This window comes from Myotis davidii, unplaced genomic scaffold (genome assembly GCF_000327345.1).
Source record: "Myotis davidii unplaced genomic scaffold, ASM32734v1 scaffold595, whole genome shotgun sequence".
NCBI lineage: Eukaryota > Metazoa > Chordata > Mammalia > Chiroptera > Vespertilionidae > Myotis > Myotis davidii.
The window spans coordinates 616,983-642,263 of record NW_006286790.1 but is presented as its reverse complement, the minus strand read 5'-3'; the positions used below and the strand labels follow the sequence as shown (position 1 = coordinate 642,263).

The 25,281-nt window shown below is 48.3% G+C and overlaps 1 protein-coding gene across 2 annotated transcripts in view; it reads right to left on the bottom strand.

Moving 5' to 3' along the window:
- Nucleotides 1-25,256, bottom strand: part of SCPEP1 (serine carboxypeptidase 1) — a 27,044-nt gene extending 1,788 nt beyond the window's left edge. Inside the window, exons 1-12 of one of the 2 annotated variants that reach the window (XM_006758675.2) lie at nt 25,143-25,256; nt 23,190-23,338; nt 19,796-19,885; nt 16,453-16,608; nt 16,025-16,099; nt 14,558-14,630; nt 10,170-10,207; nt 9,314-9,442; nt 8,861-8,954; nt 7,629-7,742; nt 5,409-5,546; nt 3,058-3,221 (exon numbers count right to left, since the gene is read on the bottom strand). In XM_006758675.2, coding sequence (XP_006758738.1) covers nt 3,058-3,221; nt 5,409-5,546; nt 7,629-7,742; nt 8,861-8,954; nt 9,314-9,442; nt 10,170-10,207; nt 14,558-14,630; nt 16,025-16,099; nt 16,453-16,608; nt 19,796-19,885; nt 23,190-23,338; nt 25,143-25,209 — 1,287 coding nt within the window. In that variant the 5' untranslated portion in view covers nt 25,210-25,256. Of the gene's footprint in view, nt 1-3,057; nt 3,222-5,408; nt 5,547-7,628; nt 7,743-8,860; nt 8,955-9,313; nt 9,443-10,169; nt 10,208-14,557; nt 14,631-16,024; nt 16,100-16,452; nt 16,609-19,795; nt 19,886-23,189; nt 23,339-25,074 lie in introns of both variants that reach the window. The other variant, XM_015560615.1, reaches the window with a different exon arrangement.
- Between the last annotated feature and the right edge of the window lie 25 nt (nt 25,257-25,281).

The window sequence follows — 25,281 nt, the reverse complement described above, 5'->3', positions numbered from 1 at the left end:
GCTCAGTCGTTTGTTCCAACCTCTCCCTGCTGGCTTTAGAGCCTGCCATTCACTACAAAGGATTACACACATCAGTACACCCAAACCGTTCCTTACATGTCAGTCCTTTACCCGAGTTCCCCGCAGCATTAGACATCACTGGCTCCTCTGCTTTGAGGATGCCACATGTCCCTGGTCTCCCTCCTACTTTTCTGGCTGCTTCTTTCTCAAGTCTCATTTGTGGCTCCTTCTTTTGCCTCCTATCTCTTTTTCTTTTTAATTTTTTAAAAAATTATTTTTTAATCTGAGAGAGAGAGACATTGATTTCTTGTCCCACTTATTTATGCATTCATTGGTTAATTCTTGCATGTGCCCTGACCGGGGATTGAACCCACAACCTTGATGTATCGGGATGATGCTGTTACCAACTGACCTGAGCTACCCGGCCTGGGCCTTGCCTCCTATCTCTGAAGTACTGGTGCACCCAGGGCCTTTTCCATATTTGATCCCCAAATCTCTGTCTTCAAGGACAAACACTTGACTCCAGATGCACATGTATACGGTTTATATATTCAGTTGCCTTATGGGCACCCCACCTGGCTGTTCTACAGGCAGTTACCAATTCCTGTCCATTCTCCCTTAAATTCCTCCATGTCTCTCCCTTCTGAGTGACCAGAAAAGCCTCCTAGAGTGGTGAGCTTCCCCAGGCTGGTCGCATGCCCTCTACTGCTGGGATGATACTTTGTAGACAAACCTAGTAATTTCACGCCTTTGCTTAGGACCCCTCGATGGCATCCCATCGCTTTCAGGTAAGGTCTGAGGTCCTTGCCGGAGTACGCAGTCTCCCTCCCCTCTCTCATCTCTGCCCAGTGTCCCTCCCGAGGCCTCGGCGGTCTGAAGGCTCCTCTGGACCTGCATACACTGCTCTCCTTGCTCCCACATTCTCCTTTGCCTAGCTAACTCCTGCCCATTGTTTAGGGGCCAGTCTCCCAGGACCCCCCAGCCTGGGCTGGGCCCCCGTCTTAGCATTTCACCCCATGTCATGAGGGTCTCTGCCTGCCGGACCCGCATGCCCGTGAGCTCCATGAGCACGGAGATGGTGCGCCATCCATGTTCCAGTGCCTGGCACAGTGACACGCCAGTGTTTGTTCAGTGAATAAAGGAAACCAAAGAGAAACTTCAGTTTCTCTGAGAACTTTCAGCATTTTCACTTCTGGGAAGTTCTTGAGAGGAAACTAAAGGTCAGAGAGGTTAAGAATACGTTGTCTGTGCAAACACCATATAATTCACTTATGTGTGGAAAATAAAGAACAAAATAAACAAGCAAACAAAACGGAAACAGACTCAGAGACAGAGAGCAGATTGGTAGTTGCCAGAGGGGAAGGGGTCGGGAGCCGGGGTCTCCCTTTTTTTGATTTTTGCTGTTTAATTAGAAGTAAAAATTGGTAGTTACAGAACAGTCACGGGGATGTGAAGTACAGCTCAGGGAATATAGCCAATAATACCGTAATAACTGCATGGAGCCAGGAAAATAATATTGAAAGTAAACTGTAATTGGAAAAAAGAAAAAAGACTACGACGTCTGTGGTCAATTGTGTAAATAAATACAGTATTGTGAGACCGAGTGTACCAGAGACCCCAGCTCCCCTTCCTCCGTATCAGGCTTTCTCAACCTTGACACCGCTGACACTGGGCTGCACAGGGGTGTCCTGTGCATGGTGGGATGTTGACCAGGGTCCTGACTTCTACCCACCAGGTACCAGCAGCACCTTCCCCCTAACTGTGCCAACCAAAAATGTCTCCAGTCACTGCCAAAGTCTCTGGGGACAAAACGGACCCCAGGCGAGGGCCAGTAATGTCCCTAAGGAGTAGCCTGTGGGAAGGGGTCTTTGCCCCCCCATCCCACCCCAATCTCTTAACACCTCTTCAGCAATCCAGGTAAACATACTATGTGCTTGCTGTGCCAACACAAGACCAGTCCCCTCAGCCCATTTTCCAGACACTTCTTTATGGAGGTTCTGTCCTGAGCACAATGGAGCCAAGCGGAGAGGGCAGGCCAGAGGGCACCTGAATGTCCCTCTCAACCAACACCTGACAGGAAACCACCATCCTGGGAAGAAGAGAGACTCTGTGTTTACGTGGCCAGACCAAAGCACAGCGTGAGGGAAGCCCCTGGCCTTCTGCCTCCTGGGATTCCTCCCTTTGGCTCCTTGGCCAGGGTGTGCGTGCCTGCGCACGTGTGCATGTGTGTGTAGTGGATTCGGCCCTCCACCATCTCCTTCAGCCCACAGAAAGCCACTCCACCAACTTACAACCGAGGGAAGATAGCAGGCTCGGTTTGCAAATGCAGAAGTGTGATAGCCCCCCTGCCCATCTCGGCAGGCAAGGCCTCTTCCAAACTGAGATCCTGGAGCCCCCGGAGCCAAAGCTGCTGGCAGACACTCCCTTACTGTGCACCACGCACTGGCACCCAGCTTTACCGAGCACCACTTCCTGAAAATGTCAAGGAAAGACAATGTCTCCCTTCTTCCTCTAGGACAAGTTGTTCCTTCAGGACAAACTGTTAAGAGGAAAGTAACATAGATTCATTTAAACTAAAGAGTAAGGGACAGCCCAGCCAGCATGGCTCAGTAGTTGAGCATCGACCTATGAACCAGGAGGTCACAGTTCGATTCCTGGTCAGGGTATGCACCTAGGTTTCTGGCTCAATCCCCAGTAGGGGGCATGCAGAAGGCAACCGATCAATGATTCTCTCTCATCATTGATGTTTCTCTCTCTCTCTCCCTCTCCCTTCCTCTCTGAAATCAATAAAAATATATATATATTTTAAAAGAGTAAGGGACAGAGAGCCCAGTTTAACTCTCTCAGGAAGATTTGCTCTTTTAAATTAACATTTCTAGGCTTTAATGAATGAAGCGCTTAAGGCAGAATTTTGTTACAGACCTTGAAACACTTTCAAGCCCAAAGTGCTTCCTGTAAGACCAACGCGTGTAGGCAGTGCACCCAGGCATAATCAGCTGCCCATGGCGTCCCTCTCAGAAGGATTTAGATCTGGAACAAAAGCAGCCCCTCTCTCACCATGTGTCCGGCTTTGAGAATCCAGTAGAAAGCCAGGTTCTTGTGGCTCTTGACAAAAGCAGACGTTTCGGAAGATGTAGGGTCATTGTACAGGGGCTTCCACTTCAGCTGATTGAACTTGGACAGTTCCGTCCACTTCAGTTTCCTGACCCAGGCCTCCTGACCTGATGAGAGGGACAGAGAAGGGCCTGGCATTAACTGTGGGGCAGAGTAAAAAGAAATCTAGGTCCTAGTCCCACCCCAGCCTGCATTGTCAACTTCCCTATTCCTGTAATCCCTACCTCCCCCTGTCATCTAGTCCTACCCTATAGAAGCAGCTGGCTTATGGGAGGGCTGCAGGGCTGATTTTTGTTAATGACCCTCTCTGCCATACTGCCGGCAGTACTGGAATAAACCCTCATATATAATTAAAAACAAACAAACAACCTAGTTCATGTAACTTGGCTTTCCCCAAAGCATAATAATGTGCATAAAACTCACCCTTGTAAAATGCAAATCAAAACCACAATGAGCCTGGCTGGCTTGGCTCAGTGGTTGAATGTCTACCTATGGACCAGGAGATCACGGTTGGATTCCCAGTCAGGGCACATGCCTGGATTGCAGGCTCAATCCCCAGGGTGGGGCATGCAGGAGGCAGCCGATGGATGGTTCTGTCTTATCATTGATCTCTCTTTCTCTCTCCCTCTCCCTTCCTCTCTGAAATCAATAAAAATATATGAAAAAAACACACACAATGAACTACCATGTCACAGCTGTTAGAATGGACATCATAAAAAAGACAAGTAATAACAAGTGTTGGAGAGGTTGTGGAGAAAAAGGAGCCTGCATTCATTGCTGGTGGTGATGTAAACTGGTACAGCCACCATGGGAAACCATATGGAAGTCTCTCAAAAAATCAAGAACAGAGCTACCATATGACCCAGCAACCCCTCTTCTGGGCATCTACCTGAAAAATTTGAAAACATTTATTCATAAAGATATATGCACCCCCATGTGCATTACAGCATTATTGACAATGGCCAACACAGGGGAACAATCTAAGCATACTTTAGTAGAGGACTGAATAAAGAAGATGTGGTACATATATACAGTGGAATACTTGCCATAACAAAAGAGGAAATACTGTCATTTGTGACAACATGGATGGATCTTGAGAATATCATGCTAATCAACATAAGTCAGATGGGAAAAGTCAAGAACCATATGATTTCACTCATATACGGGACATAAAACTAAAAGCAACAAACAAACAGAAATTCATAGACACAGACCACAGTATGGTGATTATCAGAAGGAAAGGGGGTGGGGGGAGGTAGAAAAGGGTGAAGCGGGGATAAATGGTAACAGAAGCAGACTTGACTTTGGGTGGTGAACATACCATGAAATAGACAGATGGTGTATTATAGAAGTGTACACTTGAAATCTATATAATCCTATTAAGCAATGTCATCCCAATAAATTTAATAAATTGTTTTTAAAAGGGGAAAAAACCCTTCCCCTTGTAAAAATGCAAGTTCTGACTCAGTAGGTCTGGGTGGGGCCTGAGAGTCTGCATTTTGAGCAAGTTCCCGTGATACCCAGGCCTATGGGGAAACCCAGCAGCTGGGGAGCCCGACCAGTTTCCGCCTCTCACTCTCCTACTGCCCTATGCTCTGGAGGGAGGCCATCTGGGACTGGGAGGTGGCAGCTGCCAGGGGGACTGAGAAGTCTCGGGTTAGACAGAAATGTAGGAAGAATTGCAGAACCTCTTCATGTTGTCCTTAGTGCCCTTGGCTTACAAGTCACAGAAAGATTCAGTCCTGCTGATGCTAAGAAACACACCACACCCAGCAGACCCCACGTCTGGCTGGCCTGCTGGTTCGGAGCACCTGCCCCCGTGCTTCTCCTGGCCCTGCTGACCCCAGAAGTGGGCATGCGCTGACAGCCAGTGCGACAGTGGCTCTGCAAAGACCACTTCCCCCGGGTCTTCGTTTTACAGAGTCCTTAGGGTTCAGTCTTAAATCACCCTGCAAGGTTTTCCCTCAATGAAATAGTCCATCTGTCCAGTGGTCAGAAAAATGTCTTCTTTTTATTTTTGTAGTGGGGGTAGGTGTTGTTTTTTCGTTAACTACACCGAAGGGCCTCAACAGTTGGATGGACCTACACTTCTCTGAGGGATCATAGCCTCAGGTGGCTCCACCCTCTTCCAAGAATCAAGGTGGGGGGCGGGGGTGGTGGATGGATAAACGGGAAATGACCTTCTTCCTAGCACCTCAACGTCACCAGCCCCAAGACGGATGTGCCTGAGGCCAGTTCCCTTCCAGCTCAACCCCAGACACCGCCTCCACGTGCCACTCGGAGTGGGTTCTTACCCATGGTGTCCACGATGAGATCGAGCTGTCCGTTATACACCGTCACGTTGACCCCGGCTTCCAGCAACTCATCCACCACGCTGATGGCTGGCTTCATGAAGTCCTCCTCCATGTTCAGGAAGACGTTGTTAGCCTGGCCTGCACATGAGGAAGGAGAAAGAGGGAGCAGCTTGGAATCCACCAGAATAAGAGGTACCTTCCAGCCCAGAGCATTCTGGGCACTGGCACCCAAATGTAAGCCTGGTGTAGCACCCAAAAGACTGAACACACAGATGCTTCACCCACAGGGACCAACCGGCCTGGGCCTCCATGCCCTGAGCTGGTTGTGCAGAAGGCAAGCATAAACAGCACATGCTCTGCTCTCTCAAGTGTGGTGATGACAGTGATGGCATTTATGTTTGTTTATTCATCCTCACTCAAGGATATTTATTCCATTGATTTTCAGAGAGAGTGGGAGGGAGGGGGAAAGACAGAGAGACACACACACTGATTGGTTGCCTCCTGCATGGATCCTGACCAGCGCCGGGGATGCAGCCTGCAATCGAGGTACATGCCCTTGACTGGAATCGACTCTGGGACCCTTCAGTCCGTGGACTGACGCTCTAACCACTGAGAAAACCGATTAGGGCCAAGTTCTAAGTTTTGAACACGTGAGGCTACCCTAGTGATAAACCAAATCAGACCCAGACCAATTTAGAGTTCGCCCTCAGTAAGCCTGTGGAGGAATAGTCCCAGGCAAGAAGAGAAGGTGACCACGTGGAGGGCGAGTCCCCGGCAGGAGGAGCTGGTCAGTACAGATTCCCAGTGGACTCCTGACCACCACCAACTCCACCATCATCATAATACTGAGCAATAACAATAGCGTATGCATTTATTTTTATTTGCTAGTCACTGTACTTTATAAGCAACATCTCATTTTCTCTTTTTCACTACCCTGGGAGGTAAGCTCTCTTAACTTGTACAAAGGTTAAAGAAAATGAGGCTCAGAGAGGCTACAGCACATGTCCGAGTCGAAACAGCTGGTCAGTGGCAAACTGGGATAGGAAAGCAGGCCTGGCTGACTCCAGAGCAAGTAGGCTTAACCACAAACTGGAACTCAAGACACTGGGGGCATTGGCCAAGGTCACTCTGTCCTTTCCCAACCTACATAGACAGACACACCCGGTGCCAAAGAGAGTTTGGCTGAAAAAAAGTAGTCACTAGGCCTGTCCACCCGACCCACCCTTCCACCAGAGGAGCAGGGGCTGGAAAACACCGCTGTAAATGAAGATAAAATGAAGGGCCTGGGCTGCACACATGTGCTCACAGGAGCCTGAGTTGGACCTGGCCCCTGTGGCTGCTCATGTTTTCTTCTCGGCGCCACAACAGCTCCCCATAGCTGTCCTCATCCCTTGTAGCACTGACACCACATTCTTCTTATTTGATCACATTAACTTTTTTCTTCATTTCTAGAAAACTCTGAGGAGGAGATGAGGACACCAGGTCTAGGATGAGCCTTCAGCTCTCTGCAGGTGGGGAGGATGGCCCGTGTCCCCTGTCTCAGCAGCTGTCACAGGGCCGCCCTAGAAAACCTCCAGACCATCACTTTGGGGGGATCAACGAAACTCCCCCCAGCATGGAGTGTTTCCCCTCCAGGAGCCTGGGCGTTCCACTGGCTCCCGGCCTTTCCACAGGACTAACCGGGTCCTTATCCAAGATTTCCACCTGGCCTGGTCTCTGAGGACCCCAACATTTCCTCACTATGGCCTTCAGGCCAGAAGGCAGTAAACACTTGGACCACATCCCGCACCAGGAGGAGCCTGGCCAGAGAACTGGTCAAACCTGTCCAAAGGACCTTTGTCTAGAAGTCACACCTATAACCAAACTGTGGCCTCAGGCATGGCTTTTCTATATCTCAGCTTGCTATTGTGGAAAACTTCAAACTGATACGAAAGTGAAGGGAAGGGTGTACTCACACCTGGCTTCAACTATCACCTCGTAACCAACCATGGCATTTCTCTCCCAACCCACCTCTGCCTTTGAACCAAATCTGGCATGTCACTTACTCTTTTTTTTTTTTTTTGCTCCTCTACAAAATGTGGACAATAACACTGTTCTACCTGCAACATACGATCATCACCACCACCAAAACCCATTCTACCAACTAAGGCCTTTGAATTTGCACCTTTCTTCACCTCCTTCCCAACTCCAAGTGGCACTTAATTAGGTCGCAAGAGTTACCTCCCCAGGAGCAATCCTTGGGAATAATTTTGAGCTTCGTTCTGATGGGCCCGTTCATGAGCTGGCTTAAGTCGTCCCGATTCAGGTGTCTCACGTGACGTTGGTAAAGCTGAACTGAAACAGACGTACACAGTGAGTCAAAGGAGTGAAAATGAGACCAGGAGGACTTTTCCAAGCTGCTGTGCGGAGAGGGAGGCTTTCGGCGGGGAAACGAAAAGTGTCACTTGGATTCACCCCAGATGGAGGAAGAAAACAGAAACACATTGAAACTGGAGAGGATTTATCAGTGCTGGTTGCTGCATTTCAAGTACTTTGGGGCCGCAGAGGGTAGCCAGCATGGCCAAAAGAAACCAGCGAGCAGTGGCATCTAGAGGACCCCTGCGGCCTTGATCCGCCTCTAAAGGAGGAGGATGCCACATGCGGCACCCACCGTGATGTTGGGGCAGCTGAAAGACAGCTGAACCCAGCCTGCAGGAGGTCTGGCATCGTCATCCAGGGTGCAGAAGCTGGTTTCCAAACTTCAAACATACTACGTGAAAGAAGCCAGATGTTCCACAGACGACCTATTGCATGAAGCCATTTCTATGAGATGCCCTGAAAAGGCAAGTCTAGACGAATAGAGAGCGGAGGAGTGGCTGCCTGGTGCTGAATCAGCAGCACACCGACATGTGGGATCTTTCTGGGAAACGGTCTGGAACCGGATTGTGGTGAGGATTGCACAACTCTGTGAGTGCACTAAAAGCCACAGCATATACACTCAAAAGGGGTGAATTTTATGGCATGTGAATTACATACTAATGAAGCTTTATAGTCCGGGGACAGATGGTTACTAGACTCACTGTGGTGATCACTTTCTAAGGGGTACAGATGTTGAATCACTGTGTTGTACACCTGAAACTAATATAACAGTGTAGGCCAACTATCATTTAAAATAAATAAATGAATAAATAAGTAAATGGGTGGGAAGGGATCAACTAAAAAACTTGTATGCATATATGCATAACCCATGGACACAGATAATAAGGTGGTGGAAGCCTGGGGTGGGGGGTGGGGGTTGAGGGCGGGCTAGAAGAGGTCAATAGGGGGGAAAAGGGGACATATATGATATCTTCAAAAATAAAAATTTTAAAAATAAAAATAAAATAAATGAATAAAATAAAGCTTTGAAAAGAAATTGGTTTCATCTCGCACAGAGAATGAGACAGGGTCCAGCAACTTCCAGGTTCACTCACCTAGGTGGCTCTGGGTGAATTCTAGGCTTGACCTCGTGGTGGACATGGGAGCAGTTTTAGTTAGGATGTTATAGAAGTTCACCCCGTCGGTGTTCTGAAATATACAAGTATATTTGGCTGTTTGCTGTCTTTATTTCTCCATTATCAACGTTGCAGAACAGAAAGGCACCTGGCCCTCCACCATATCCAAGGCCAGCTTTCTCTTTGTAAATCTGCCAGAAAGAAATGCAGCTCTCGGCAGGCTCAGTCAGCCCGGGGGGGGTGGGGGTGAGGGGGGAGCAGCTCATAGGAGCCGAGCAAAGATGCCGCAGGAGAAAAATCACAGGCCGTGTGTTAATGTACAGGCAGCAGGAGCTGACTTTTGGAGCACCTCAGGATAGACCTCCCAATCCTCCCCACACCAACCCAGGGCCCTTCAGTCATGGGAAAGAAACCCCCAGCGTGTGCCGTTACCTGTTCAATGACCATTTCTGCTTTTGCCCACAGCTGGGTGGCCTCCTTGTAGAGCCCCTTATTCACGGCATCCAGGACTTGCTCTGCCACCTGAGACACCTCTGCCAGGCCTTGGTCATCGAGAAGAGACTGCAAGGCAAAGGAATGGCACAAGGGCCCACTTTGCTTAGAAACACAGACCTGGCTTTGCTACAGTTAGGGCTGGGTAACAGAAAGAGTGGGAAGGAGGAAGGGGAGTTTACATCCGAAAGTGTCCAAGCCACATCTTTTTTATGGAAAAAATACATCAAAATGTTAACGGAGTCTAGATGGTGGGTATATGGGTGTTCATAGTGATCTTTTCACTTTCCTGTATATTTGAACATTTAAAAAATATATCTTTATTGATTTCAGAGAGGAAAAGAGAGGGAGAGATAGAAAACATCAATGATGGGAGAGAATCATTGATCCGCTGCCTCCTGCATGCCCCCTACTGGGAATCGAGCCCAAAACCTGAGCACGTGCCCTTGACTGGAATGGAACCATGGACCCTTCAGTCCGCAGGTTGAGGCTCTATCCACTGAACCAAACCAGCTAGGGCTGAACATTTTTATAATAAAGAGTGGAGGGGATTTAAAAAGCTGTGTTTCTTGTCCCTGAAGAAATGGGATAACTGTGCTGATGTTTCTTTAAATTTGTCCTCAAGGCTAGCTATATCTTAAGGTCTCCAATTTGATAGGGACCGGAAGTCCCTAAGGAGCAGTGTCGACCACACAGGAGCACTCAGCTAGCTTTGTCCTTCCTGAGGACAGAGCCAGAAGAGGTCTGCTGGGCTGCTGACGACGGAGGGCGCAGAGGTGAGGCCCCACCTACTTACCATGCTGTACAGGTAAGGTCCCCAGGAGAGCACCGAATCTAAAGGAAACCACACGTAACAAAGTAAGTCGGTCATGGCTCCATCCTTCCCAAGAAAAACCTAACCAGCCTCCTTTCCAAAGCTGAAGGAGCCAGAAGGAGGGAACCAGTGGCTTTACATCCCAGGGCCCCTTCGCGCACCAGGGCCCATGCAGGAGAGGAGCTATGTCTCCGTGGCTGGGAGGAGGGTGGAGGGTGTGAGGGCCTGTGTTGACTCGGCAGCGCTAATGGCACATTCATTTGGCCTGATACTGGGCCCAGTGAGTGAGTCAGCCAGAGATGGCACCCCCACAGGCAGGCTGTTTATGCAGCTGAGGCTCTTCTCTGCAGACTTCAAAGCCATTTGACAGCTTAAAATATTTCCCCGCCCTCACATTTCTGCTCTGCTTCCTGGTTGCTCCTCCAATTTGGGGACACTAGCTTCTGCCAAGTTGCTAATTAAGGAAGAAGACTAATGACTTCATAATTCCAGTGTCTGTGGGTATACTGCCAATCAATTCATCTCCGTCCCACAAATATATGGAGAGCTGACAAAGGGCCTCAAGTCAGTAAGGAGCTTTATAAGATATAAATATGAGTAAGACTTCAAAGAGAACAGGGGGGCTTGATTTAGACAAGTTCACTATTACCATGATGCTAGGTTAGGCCAGTGCCATTGAAACATGTGCCAGCCAACGAAGTACCAAGGATCACACATTTTTTTTTTTGATCACACATTTTAAAGTACATTTAAATATGTCACTCCTTTGCTTGAAAGCCTTCTGTGGTACCTTAAGGCCAAGCATCCCATCTCAAAGTATGTTTCAAATAACCTCAGTTCTACAGAATTTTAATCTAGGTATTAAAAGAAAACATTCTTTGGTGAAATAGCTTTGGGGTTATGCAAAATATAACACATTTCTTTAATGCACGACTTCACAGAGCCTTTGATGTGCCTGTGAAACTGAAGGAGGCGGAGCCCGTGTTTAACACTTCCAAAACTTATTTGACCACAGAGTCCTTTGTGTAGCACCTCATCGGACTGGTATTCTTGAGTACACACACCCTGAGAAATGCAGGCATACTGGGCCCTCCTGAACCTACCTACCCAATGACCTCTCTAGTCAACCTGTAAGCTAGTGCCTTAGTTTCCTGAAATGCAAAATTGTCTGCAGTTTTCCAATGCAACACACGCCCTGCTTAATCTAGACCAAGAATTGACAAATTTTTTCTCTAAAGGGACAAATAGTAAATATCGTGGCTTTGCAGGTCGCTGCTGCAATTTCTCAACTTTGTTGTTGCAGCCTCCAAACAGTATGTAAATAAATGGGCGTGACCGTCCCAATAAAAAACTTATCCACAAAGCAGGGTGGCAAGGCAGACTTGACTTATAGGTCATAGTCTGCTGACCTCTGGTGCAGACCTGAGATGTCCAGGAGGATTTTCTGCAATGATGGAAATCCTCTGTCTGGGTGGTGCAATACAATAGTCACCAGCCACACGTGACTACTGGGCACTGGAAATTAAGTGAACAATTAAGAATTTTATTGTAGCCCAGCTGGTATAGCGCAGTGGTTGAGCATTGACATATGAACTAGGAGGTCACGGTTTGATTCTCGGTCAGGGCACATGCAGGAGGCAGCCGACCGATCATTCTCTCTTATCACTGATGTTTCTATCTCTCTCTCCCTCTCCCTTCGTCTCTGAAATCAATAAAAAAAAGAAAAAGAATTTCATTGTATTTTAATTAATTTAAATTTAAATAGTTACAAATAGTTCTATGGCTCCAATACTGAACTGAGGACATGGAACACATTTGTATGTCTTTCCCAGCACCTGACACAATACCTACTACCCAGCAGGCCAGTAGTAATTGTTCATGAAATTAACAGGACTTCTCCCTCAAAAGGGTAGTACTTCTGAGATGAAGGGGTGATACTTAAAGTGGTCTGGAAGGAGGGACTAAGATCTGGACAGGAAGAGTCAAAGGGGGGGTCATGGCAAGGTGAAAAGATTTTGGACAAGATGAAAAGCACTTGTAAGGCTATGAGGTTCAAATTAATAGGTCTACTGGAGGAAACGTCGTATAATGGTTAAGTGCATGGATTCCAGTGGCTGCTGCCTGGATTTGAGTCCTGGCTTTAGCTGTGTGACTCTAGAAAAATTGCTTAACCTCTCTGAGTTTCATCATCTCTAAAATCGGGATAATAACAGCATCGATCCCATGGAGCTGTTGTAAGGATTAAAGGAAGTTAACACATGCAAAGTGCTTCGTGTTGTGAAACTGAGGAGACCCCAGGAGGAAGTGTGGGAGCCAGTGCTGTAATTTTGAGTGAGGCATCTGGCAAGAACCCTGCTAGACTCTTGTGCTTCTGATCAAGGCATCTGCTGCTTCCTGTTGTCCTAGGAGGTCCATCCAGGAAGGACAAACAAGTAGCAGCCCTCCTCTCAATGATGACTCGGATCTCGGTTATGCCATTATTCCCTGGAGATGCCAAGAATGAGGGCAAGAAATAACCATTCCAAGTCCTGAATCCATTAGGGACATGGCTCTGTAAACGCATTTACTCCCATGTAACGACCACCTCAGTCAAGAGATGGAGCACAAACTGCCTAGAAAGGTCCCTCATGTCCCTGTCTAGCTTATTCCCCTCCCTCCTCCACGGAAAACTCTCTCCTGATTCCTAACTTTATAATTTGGTTTTGCCTGTGAAAAGTCAGCTTTTGTTAGGTTAGAGCGGTAGTTCTCAACCCGGGGTAATTCTGTCCCCCTGGGGACATTTGATAATGTCTGGAAATATTTTCGATTATCATACTGGAGTGGAAACACTGGCATCCAAAGGGCAGAGATGGTCCTACACTGCACAGCACCACTCCCCACAAAGAATTCTATGACCCAACTGTCAACAGGGCTGATTCTGAATCCTATGTTAGCGTGAACCCACTTGGGTGACTATTTTAATATGTTTTAATTGATTTCAGAGAGAGGGAGGGAGAAGGAGAGAGAGAGAGAAACATCAATGATGAGAGAGACTCACTGAGCAGCTGTCTCCTGCATGCCCCCTACTAGGGGAGTGAGCCCACAGCCTGGGCATGTGCCCTGACCGGGAATCAAACCATGACCTGGTTTATTGTTCGACACTCAACCACAGAGCCACACCACCGGGCAAGGTGACTATTTCAGATGTCTGAAGTCACACCCCGGAAGTCTGCAACATAAATAACTTTTATCTGTACTCCCAACAAGGATGCTGATGCTCAAGTTATGAAACTATGCACCTGAGTTGCAGCACCTGATGCTAACTAACCTTGTCTCATCAACATGAGCAACAGAGGAGGTGTTCACCCCAATGCTCATGCTCACATCAGGGGACAGGATGACAAGACTTGGGTTTGACTCCTGACCATGCCATTCTGTGTGTCAGAGAGCAAATTCCATCACCCCTGAGGGCCTTTAGAACAAACATGTCAAACTCAAAGGCTGACACGGGCCAAATAAACAAGGTTTAAGTTTATGTGGGCCACAAAAAAACAAAAGCTTCAATTTTCATAGAAACGTAGGTTTATTTTGAAAAGTATAGTATAAAAAAAAAGAACAAGAGCCCTAACCAGTTTGGCTCAGTGGATAGAGCGTCGGCCTGCGGACTGAAGAGTCCCAGGTTCAATTCCTGTCAAGGGCATGTACCTTGGTTGCGGGCATATCCCCAGTACGGGGTGTGCAGGAGGCAGCTGATCGATGTTTCTCTCTCATCGATGTTTCTAACTCTCTATCCCTTTCCCTTCCTCTCTGTAAAAAACCAATAAATATATATATTTTTAAAAAGAACAAGAGCAATGATAAAAATTACAGTTTTCTTCTTGACACGTGGCATCTCTTCTCTGCTACTATCTTTCCTACTTTGGGGGAAATCTTGTTCGCAGTGATTGCTTTCAAAACTGACCCAAGGTGAGTGTCAGTAATTCTGGGTCTGACAGGAGACTTATTTCCTTTCATAACTGTAAATAACTGCTCACACCGTTATATTGGCTGGGCCACAAAAATATTCGTTATGGGCCGCATGTGGTCCGCGGGCCGCGGGTTTGATATACTCGCTTTAGAATGTCTCCGACTGTAAAATTTGATTCTTTTGTTATAAGAATCAAATAAGAGGATGAAGTTCAGTCCATAGCAGCCCACGGTGGATGCTGTGTAAATGAGTTCTCCCCCCCAAATTTCTTGGATGGCCCTGGGGCACACACATTCTGTGTTCACTTCTCTAAGGACTCAGAAAAATTCCATTGCCTTGTTCTTTTTTCTGGACAACACAGCCCCAAGGTCCAGGGAAGGGTGGGGAAAGGAAGTAAGGAAATGTCTAAAAATTCCATACTTACCTACAGGGGAGATCCAGGAGTCGCCCAAAGCAACCCCAGAAAAGTTGCACCTGATGGTCCCTTGCTGAATGGCCTGAAAGAGAAGGAGCCAAGAAACATTCTTGCCAAAGGGACTCAACAGGAGGGAGCCCCGTCTTCACACACTGCCTTCCGAGCCCAGAAAACTTCTGCCCACCCTTTCCAGGAGTCCCCAGGTCTCCGAAGACCTGATACCCTCAAGAGAACCAGAGTAACTCCTTCCTGACACCTTTTGCAAAATGAGTGGGAACTGCTGAGTTTCTCTCTACTCGTTTCACAAGGGTGTGGGCAGGGTGTGTGTGGGGTCTGGCGCATCCCCTATCTTTTTAGGAGGGACACTGCCCCAAGGCCCGATTTCTCAGAGGGCTCCTTGGGAACAGTCTTCACTGCCCACGCTGCAGTCACTGAAGGGGGTCCCCAAGGGTGGGAGGAGGCCTTAGGACTAGGAGCTCATACTCCTCTTCCCTACCCTCCTTTTTTCACTTAACAGTAATACAGTAGCAGGAAATTGGAAACAATCTGCATATCATAGGATAGGCTAAGTGAATTATGACTATTTCCATGGTACATGATGCAATTTAAAAAACAACAAAGCCCTGGCCGGTGCTCAGTGGTTAGAGCATTGGCCCGAAGACCAGAGGGTCTCGGGTTCAATTCCCAGTCAAGGGCATGTACTTAGGTTGCAGGTCCCCCAGCCCTGGTTGGGGCGAATGCAGGAGGCAACTAATCAATGTGTCTCTCTCACGTCAATGTTTCTCTCTCTCTGTTTCTCTGTGTCTCTCTCCCTCCCACTCTCTCTAGAAATCAATGGGAAAAAATATCCTTGGGTGAGGATAAAAACAAATAAACAAAAAAAACAAAAAATGAGGAGTTCTTTATAAACTGATACGAAAACATCTCTAAGCTATATTGTTGAATTAAAAAGAAATATAGTATAGTGTATAGTAAGTACTATAATTTGAATAAAAACAAGAAAAAAAATCTGTGAATTAGCTTTTATAGGCATGACATACCTCTGGAAAGGTATAGAAGAAACAGAGGTTGCCTTAGAGGCGGGGGAACAGAGGCAAGGGAGAGAATTGTTACGTTATCCCTTGTATAGTTTTGGAATTTTGAATTATGTGACTGCACAAGTTATTCAGATATCTAAAATAAGAAAACAATGAATAGCCTGACTTTGAACATTGGTCATGAAAGTGAAGGAATTAGGCATTTTTCTGGCTTTTCCAGAAGGAACTTATTTCAAGTTACCTAACTAGTCCCTGATGATGAGGGCAAGTTCCACTTCCTGGAGGAATAGAAGCTAATAGAAGTGAACAGAACAACAGGAGAAAAACATCATTTGGAAACTCCTAGGGAAATTATTGACCTACTTGAGAATTAAAAATGGACATTAAAACAGTCCGTTTCTGGGTGAAACCAAGACGACAAAGTCATCTTCCTTGTTACCTTATGAAGTTCTAGAGCAATGCCAGCAGCCATTTTTCCTCCGTAGGACTCTGAGAAAATGTAGAACGGGATCGTCTGGCAAGAAAAGGAATTGACAAAGAGCTAAACATCCTGAATATCTTCTTATTCACACGAATTCATTTCAAATTTCTACTGCACGTCATGGCCTGACAAATCCGCTTTGCGTAGTCTCTCTCCCTCCCCGTATCTGGTTACTACGTCTGCTTAGAATACTGGCCCAGGGTCGCTCCTTCAAGCTCAAAACCACCTTGAGCGAGGACAGAAACAAAAGCCCACAACCCCATCTGGGGCGTAGAAAGGTTTCCCTGGAATCAGCCGGGCGCTGCGCTCTCGGGGAAGGGGATCCTGGTGGACACAGTGTCCCTACTGCTAGCCCCTTGCTCGGCTGTTCCTGGGGCTTTGCTCACCTGGAACTCCGGGCGGCAACTGAAGAAGGACTTCAGGAGAACCATCATGTCCGATGCCACCATGGCCAGGTCTTTGGCATACATGCCGTCCTTGTCCACATAACTGAACCCAGTGCCCACGGGGTTGTCCACAAACAGGAGACTGGCAGACTGGAGCTGCATGCCACAGAGAAAAAGCAAATGTTCCAGTCAGGCAGGCAGTCACCAATTATCTTTTTTGTTGTTGTTAATCCTCACCCGAGGATATTTTTCCATTGGAAGGGAGGGGGAGAGACAGAAACATGGATTTGAGAGACAGACACATGGATTGGTTGCCTCCTGCATGCCCCACAACCAGGGCTGGGGATGGAGTCTGCAACTGAGGTACGTGCCCCTGACCAGAGTCGAACCTGGGACCCTTCAGTCTGAGGGATGATGCTCTATCCACTGAGCCAAATTGGGTAGGGCACTGATTATCTTTTGATCATCTTGTGTGAGCTCATCAAAAACACGAGCGAGGATATGAGTGTGCTTCTGATGCTGTTGCTAAAAGGGATTTTTAAAAATAAGGGACAGGAACATAGACTACTGTGGCAAAGCAAAGGAGAGGCAAGAAGGAAAGATTAGCATATACCTGGGATCAGAGCATCTAAGCCAGGGGTTCTCAACCTGTGGGTCGCAACCCCTTTGGGGGTCGAATGACCCTTTCACTGGGGTCGCCTAAGACCATCAGAAAACACATATATAATTACATCTTGTTTTTGTGATTAATCACTATGCTTTATGTTCAATTTGTAACAGTGAAATTGGGGGTCACCACAACATGAGGAACTGTATTAAAGGGTCGCAGCATTAAGAAGGTTGAGAACCACTGATCTAAGCTGTCACTTTTCACACGATACAAATGTTCTAAACGTAATACATTAGTGCAGGGGAATCGAGCAGTGAGTCTGAGCAGTAGCTGACAATACATCCAAGGTCTGAAGACCACACATCTGTTCTCTTCAAGACAGAGCCAACTTCCACACTGGCCTGGAACTACAAGCAGAGAGCTTATTCTAATGTCCGCTCTAAAGAGGCTTAGAGAGCCCTGGCCAGTTTGGCTCAGTGGATAGAGCGTCAGCCTGTGGACTGGAGGGTCCCAGGTTCGATTCCGGTCAAGAGCATGTACCTTGGTTGCAGGTACATCCCCAGTAGGGGGTGTGCAGGAGGCAGCTGATCAATGTTTCTCTTTCATTGATGTTTCTAACTCTGTCCCTCTCCCTTCCTCTCTGCAAAAAATCAATAAAATATATTTTTTTTAAAAAAAAGAGGCTTAGAGATACAGAATTTTACATCCGGAAGGATCCTTAGTGATGACACAGTCCAGCCATGTCCTTTACTCATCAGGAAATGAAAGCGCAGAAAGGGCCCAGAACTTGTCCCAGGTCAGCACTTGGACAGCATCAGGACTGAGATCCAGGTCTCCTCATTCCTCACTCAGGCTCTCTGCCCCAGTCATGCTACCCTCTTAGTTCTGGGAGGCTTGAGGAGGACAAGCCAGTGAGGCCCTCTGCTACTGCAAGTGGAAGTGGAATTTCAGTTGGAAGTGAGTACAGGATGTTCCAGGCTGTGGGAACAGCATGTGCAAAGACCCTAAGGCAAGAGTAAGTAAAAGGAGTGGAGTGTGGAGACAAACAAGAGAGTCAAAGGACTCAGAGGGAATATTAAGGAAGAGGGGATCCTGCATTGAGTCTTAAAGAATAGTAGATGTGAATATGGTGAGCTGGGTTGTGAATGGGTGGCCACAGGACTGAAGTCCAAACCAAGGAAACTGCCCGTGCAGGGGCCTGAAGGTAGAGTACATGTGGACAGATGCTGGGAGATGCGGCTGGAGATAAGCAGAAGCCAGCTTATGCCTCCCAAGTCAGTGTCTATAGCTCAGAACTTTTGCCCCAGAACTCTTTTGGCTCTTGCCTCTTAGATGTCTCCATGTGGCTGAATGTCACATATTCAACCTTCTATGTGACATTAGAGAATGGGGCTGCTGAAGAACACACAGAAAAGAGAGTAACCAAGGACAGTGTGCTGGGAGATCGCAACACCTAAGAATGGCACCTGCAACAGTGCTGCAAAGGAGTCCAATGAAGACGAATGGCAAGAAGGACCTAGTGGCCTTGGAACTGGGAAGCCAGCACACCCTTGGGGACAACGGCTATCGCGGAGTGAGGGGGACACACTGCCATGGGTTAGGGCAGTGCTTCCCAACCTTGTCATGGCCACAGGGGAAATAATACAGGCACCACATCCGAGCGTCAACATGCTGGGCTCCCCAGTACCCACTCTTCCCGCCTCAGCCCCCAGCTCTGAGGGTCAGTCAACACTGCAGCATCTGGGTGGTAAGCTCTGGGTAAGGAACAGCAAAGACAAACAATTCTTGTAAGAAAGGAGGGTAGCTGGTGGGACTTGTGGGGTCAGGAGAATTTGTATCTCGGCTGGGAAAGACCTCCAGTTTGGAAAACAGACTAGCACGAACATGAAGAAATAGAAAGATGCTAAGCAGGGGTGAGCCATACTCGTTGTGCTGAGATGGGCAGGAGGAGAGTCAGAGGGGCAGGAAGGTAAGTACACTCATTGGCCAGGACAGGAAGTAGCTGGTTATGTGTGATGGCCTCTGTTTTCCTGGGGAGGCAGAGGGGCAGGTTGGCTCCCGATGAGGGAGAATGGCTGGAGCAGGAGTCCCGAGGAAGGTGGGGAACATGGGCAGCCAGTGGTATCGGGAAAGGAGCAGAGCAGAAGCCCAGAGCAGGGCGTGGCCGGGCCCTGAGCTAAGCCCACAACTGGGCAGCAGCCCCACCCTGACAACAGTGTGGCTTTGCCCTCCAGGTTTTGGCAGTCTGGGGGTAGGGGCAGAGGGTAGGAGCTGAGCAGGGAGACAGTGGGACTGACCCAAGTTTGAGTGCGGAGAGGTTACAGAGGAAGAAGGATAAGGGAGCCAGGGGGTAGGGGTGGGGTGCTGACCTGAGGGGTTAGAGGAGGAAGTGTAGCTGGGAATGAAGATAAGGTGGGAGATAGAGACCATCAAAAGGGCAGAGGACAGTGGCCTTGAAGTCTTGAAGAAGTCAAGAAGCAGGGGAAAGGATGGGAGCCTGTGGCCAGAGGGTGGGACCCGAGTCAGATTGCAGAGACAGCCAAAGTGTGGGTAGTGACAGGGTCCAGGTGTCCGCTAGAGTGGCTTCTGTGGGCAAGTGGAGAGAAAGGTCACGAAGGCAAGAGAGATGGGAGGTGGGAGTGGGGGTGGGGGTGGAGGGACAGTACTGCTAAACTTGTGACTCCGCCCAGCACAGGGTGAGCCCAGGGTGAGGCCAGGCCACGCTCACAGTACCCAGGTAGTTTTTCGTGGTTTGAGATCAGAGTCAAGGGGCCCGATTTCCTCAAAGTTTCCAAATCCAGTGCTGGATCCGCCCGGACCGCCCTGTGGAAGAGAAAAGAAACCAACGTTAATCCTGAGGAAATGTTAGTAAAACCGTAATCATTACAATGATGACCACACTCACTATGAACGATTTATGATTTAGCGATGGCTGCGCCAACCCTGCATGAAGGCACAATTTACCTGGTGATCCAGGGACTCCTGCACTAACTGAGCCCCGGGGAACGGCTGACATCTTTCTGAAAGGGGCACACCCTGGGCGTGCAGGAGGCAGCCGGTCAATGATTCTCTCTCATCATTCGTGTTTCCATCTCTCTCCCTCTCCCTTCCTCTCTGAAATCAATAAAAATCTATTTTAAAAGGTACAGACCTGGGCCAAGAGCCCCCACAGGGAACTTTCCTACCTCTGATTCCCCAAACTTGAATCCTGGCCAGCCAGGGACTCACTGACTTTCAGGCACCTTGTCTGGCTGGCCCCTCAAAAATGAGCAATAAGGCCCAGGAAGGGGACATGGAAATTAGGGGCTCTACCAGGACTGGACTCCGGGACTTTTGTCCTCGAATAAAAGAGTACTGCCCACCCCCACCCTCCCATGCTGTTTTTTAAAAATATATATATTTTATTGATTTTTTACAGAGAGGAAGGGAGAGGGATAGAGTTAGAAACATCGATGAGAGAGAAACACCGATCAGCTACCTCTTGCACACCCTACTGGGGCTGTGCCCACAACCAAGGTACATGCCCTTGACCGGAATCGAACCTGGAACCTTTCAGTCCGCAGGCCGACGCTCTATCCGCTGAGCCAAACCAGTAAGGGCTCCCACGCTGCTTCTGATGCTCTTTGTGGCTACAGGAGATGACCTCCCCAGTCAAGGACAGCGGGAAGCTGGCTGGAGGACACTTCTGCTCTATTTGAGAACATCTGACTACCAAATCTTTGTCTGCAACTTTGGGGTGGGGTGCTGTGGTGGCCAGGGACACTCCAGTGGCTCTCAAATACGGTAAATGTGTCAGTGAGCCAAGTGACATGCGGAACGGAACAGCTCACTACTCCACTCAGACGAGGTGACCTGGATTCTCAAAGACCTGCCCAGAGCAGTCAGCACACATTGCCTCAGCAGGTGGCCAAAATAGATCTTTTCATCTGAATTAGTAATTATTTGTTCTTTAATCATAATCTTTTTCCTCTCCCTTGGGCCTCTGAGGAAATGAAGAGAAGATTAGTTAGTTAGCCAGTTGCCATCCCTCCAATAGCATCTCAGTTCCCGGGGTCATTCTAAACAAAGGTCATGAGAGGAGTTAGCTTGAAATGCAGGCAAATAGGGTAGGGGTCCGCTGGGAAACAAAGGCAGGTAGAACACAGACAGGGGCAGACACGGCAGTTCAAGCTAGCCCAGTAACAGAAACCAACCATGCTGGAAAACAGAATGAAATGCTTTTGAATACAGAGCGGAAGTCATGGGAAACCAAGGGAGGGCCTGCAATAAACAAGGTATATGTACACCTAGAAACAGAGAAAGTTCAGGTTCGTTGCTGGGCAAGAACAATGAGGAAATCGATCAAGTAGTGACACAATAGATATGAAGCAGGCTTGTAGCACACATATACTCCTAGAACGACTTGCTTCACTGGCAACCCATTCTTTGGGCCCCCTCCACATCGGGAAGACTGAATCTGCTTGTAACAAATTTTCCACACTTTTACTTAAATCTTCTGGTCCGAGGAGCTCATTCTTCGGCGTCGCAAGACGTGACGCAGGGAAAACACCGCGGCTCACCGTTCCAGTGACCAGTCACAGACTGGACCATGGACCATGAAGGGAAATCAGGTGCCAGCGAGGGCTCCCTCCGCCAGGAGCTCCTGCCCCGTCTGAAAGGGGACGACTGCCACTCCACTTGGGACAGGGAGTGCAGGCCCCAAGCCCCAACAACAACTGATTTTCACATGCTGGCAGGTTAATCACATAAAACAAGGACCCTGCTCTACAATCAACCACAGGAAGGTTTGCACCTTCTCCACTCGGGTGTTTTTCAAATTGCACTCAAGAAACCCCAGAAAGTGCCTGAGGGCAGCGCGTGACCAAGGGGAGGTCCAGTGGGTGGGACTCAGCCCCGGCTCCACCCCAGCCTCAGCACTTCTGCTTTTGCTCCCATGTAAGCTTTCACTCCGGGATGGAAAAGTTCTGCTAATTAATGGAAAGTTGTAACAAAATACCCCGGATTAGACAGCAAAGCCCAGAAAAGCGAAGTGCCTTGCCTGCCGTAGCTCTAAGCGGCAGGAAGGCACCGGGTACCCAGGTCCCAGGAATGGCAGGCCTGGGCTTGTCCGCTGCTGGGCTCTCCCCAACGACCTGCCACCCGGGGTGGGCAGAAGTTCCCGGGCTACACGTATGGGTGTGTCTGCGGCATTTTCATATCTGCACCCTTGGCTAAGCCTCACCTGCAGCTCATCAAAGGAGCTGCTTTGATAATCCTGAGGGAATGGCCCCTCCTGGCAAACCGCTCATCTTTGCTCTATCTCACCAGAAGGTCCGCATGGACCCGGGGCACTGGGCGGCTGCTTTTGATCACTGACGTTTTTGCAAGAAGTGACATTTGCATCCTACGCAAGTGAGTACCAGGGTGCCCTATTAGTGGTGAGCGACCTGGAGCCCCCGCTGGGCCAGGCCTACAGTTTCCAGAGCCTGAGCAAGACCACGCTCCTCAACGCCTCCCAGGAGATGGGTCTTCCAGGTGGGTGCGGACCATCACTGGGCAGATATTTTAGGAATGCAAGGAAGAATCCTCTGCCTGCCCCCAAATGCCTCTTCACCAGTTCCAGACCTTCCACCCTGCAGGCAAAGCTCAAGATCAGAACGCAGACACATCTAGGGAGAAGGAGAAGGCCCGACGTTTAATACTACGATACAAGAGGCTGAGTGCTTTCAAAAGATCAGTATTTCTGGGGGCAAGAAGTTAGGGGCTGGGAAAGGATTGGGAAACAGAGATGGGAGGAGCCAGTCAGGGTACCTCAGCCTTTGCTTCGGAACTGTTCAAAACACTTTCTATCAGTATATAGTCCAATTTGCCCTCAGAAGCTTCAGGTAAAGGTTTCTGCTACTGCCTGGGCTCAAACAAACAAACAAACATGGTAACAGAACCCCTCCCTCTGTGATTTGCCCTCTTTGGTATACCACTGGCTTGGCCTACGTCAGAAGGGTGCCGAACCCCCAAGCCTAGGGGACCCCTGGCTGGCTGCTGGCCCAGGTCTTGATCACTGGCTGAGCTGTGAGCCCTTAAGAGCAAGCAACAGGTTAGTGGGGGAAACTTGGCCTCAAACCTGTCCAGGCAGCGAAGCCACTTTTACCTGCAGCCACATAACCAGGGGCAGTTCGGTGAAGTTCTTGCAGGGGTTGGTGGCATAATAGAGCCACCAGAACATGTGGGCATCCTTCCGGACAGTCACATAATCCCATACTTCTTTGCCTTCGTCTGGGGGCAGGTCGACGATGGCTCCTGAAACAGAAGCACAATTTGATTTTCCTGAAGGATGTCTAATGTCTGGATAAATTCCAAGTCCAGTAAAGGTGGCCATGCCGGACTAGAGATGGCTTGGCTTATATTTTAAGCAATGTACTCACTCCAATATATTATGAAAATAAGGGGAAAAAATCTTCAGTTATGAAAAAAACAGCCGTAACCAGTTTGGCTCAGTGGATAGAGCGTCGGCCTCTGGACTCAAGGGTCCCAGGTTCGATTCCGGTCAAGAGCATGTACCTTGGTTGTGGGCACATTCCCAGAAGGGGGTGTGCAGGAGGCAACTGATCGATGTTACTCTCTCATCAATGTTTCTAACTCTCTATCCCTCTTCCTTCCTCTCTGTAAAAAGTCAATAAAATATATTAAAAAAAGAAAAGAAAAAACTACATCAAGTCCTAGCCAGGTAATTCAGTTGGTTAGATAATTTGGTTGTTGTCACCCAATAATACATCAATGTTGCAGGTTCAATCCCTGGTCAGGGCACATACAAGAATCAACCAATGGCCGTAACCGGTTTGGCTCAGTGGATAGAGCGTCGGCCTGCGGACTGAGGGGGTCCCAGGTTCGATTCTGGTCAAGGGCATGTACCTTGGTTGTGAGCACATCCCCAGTAGGGGGGGTGCAGGAGACAGCTGATCAATGTTTCTCTCTCATCGATGTTTCTAACTCTCTATCCCTCTCCCTTCCTCTCTGTAAAAAATCAATAAAAATAATAATAATAAAAGAATCAACCAATGAATGCATAAGTAAGGAGGAAAAGGCTGACTTAGGGATTACCCTTGGGGACTGGAATTTTCTACCTTTCACTTCTTCCTTTCTTAAATTTCAAGCCTCTGCAGCAAGTAAAAGAACAAAAAACTGGTCTTGAGAAGAGAAGGGAATAGATGAGGAGACAATGCTGTTTGTAACTGATAAGGCTAGAGATTAAGAAAACCAAAAAGTGTCTTGAGGAGAAAAACAGAACTGCTAGATATGGCTATAAGAGTCTGTATACAAATAACACAAGAATGAGGTCTCCTTGAAAATGATAGATAAGGCTCTGGTCCCTTTTGACCTATGCCCTCATATTCCTCTCTACCCTGAGTGTTACCACTGTTAAAATTTGGGGCTCAACATACTTGACATTTCCTAGACACAAACTGAAGGACATATGATCCCCATTTTACAAAAAAGGAAAAACAGTTGTTAAGCAACTTGCCTAAGGTCACAAGGCAAGTTTGTGTGGCCAGTGGAATTCTGTTGATTCAGACCAGGAAATATTTTGTTGGGGGCGATGGGGGAGGAGGAGACTGAAAATCTATTTGCAAGTCACCCTTTAAACACGAATTTGTTTTTGCCAAAAAGGACCCTGATGAGGGGAGACATTATTTTGTCCGTTCTGATCAAGTGAAGGGGGAAAAGGCCTTCTCTCAACGAAACGGCCCATTCGGGGTAGGATTTTTCAGTCTTTTTAAACAGCCAGTGACAGCAGGAGGAGGGGGATGGCGTTAAGATTGTGGAAACCTCATTGATCTCCAAATCATACATTTTCCACAAATGTTTCTACCTAGGGAAGAAGGGAGTACCAGATCACTCAGAGCCAAAAAGAAAAAAAGGGGGGGGGGTGAGGGCGCTAGAAAAGCACTTTCAATTAGAAAACAAACCGACAGAAAGCCGACAGAGGTTCAAAGGCACAGGGGAAACGAGATTTGCTTTAAAAAGCACAAACGTACTAGCAGACTCTCATCCCTGGAGAGAGAAGAAGGCACCGGTCACTGATACATCTTTTGCCCGAACCTACCAGTACTCGGGCCCAGAAGCAGCAGCAGTGGCAGGAACAGGAGACAGATCCGCGGTGCCAGCTCCATGACGAATACCGCGCTGCAGCATCAGCAATAGGCTGGACCTGGTGCCCCGTCACGTGACGGCGGCAGGCGGAG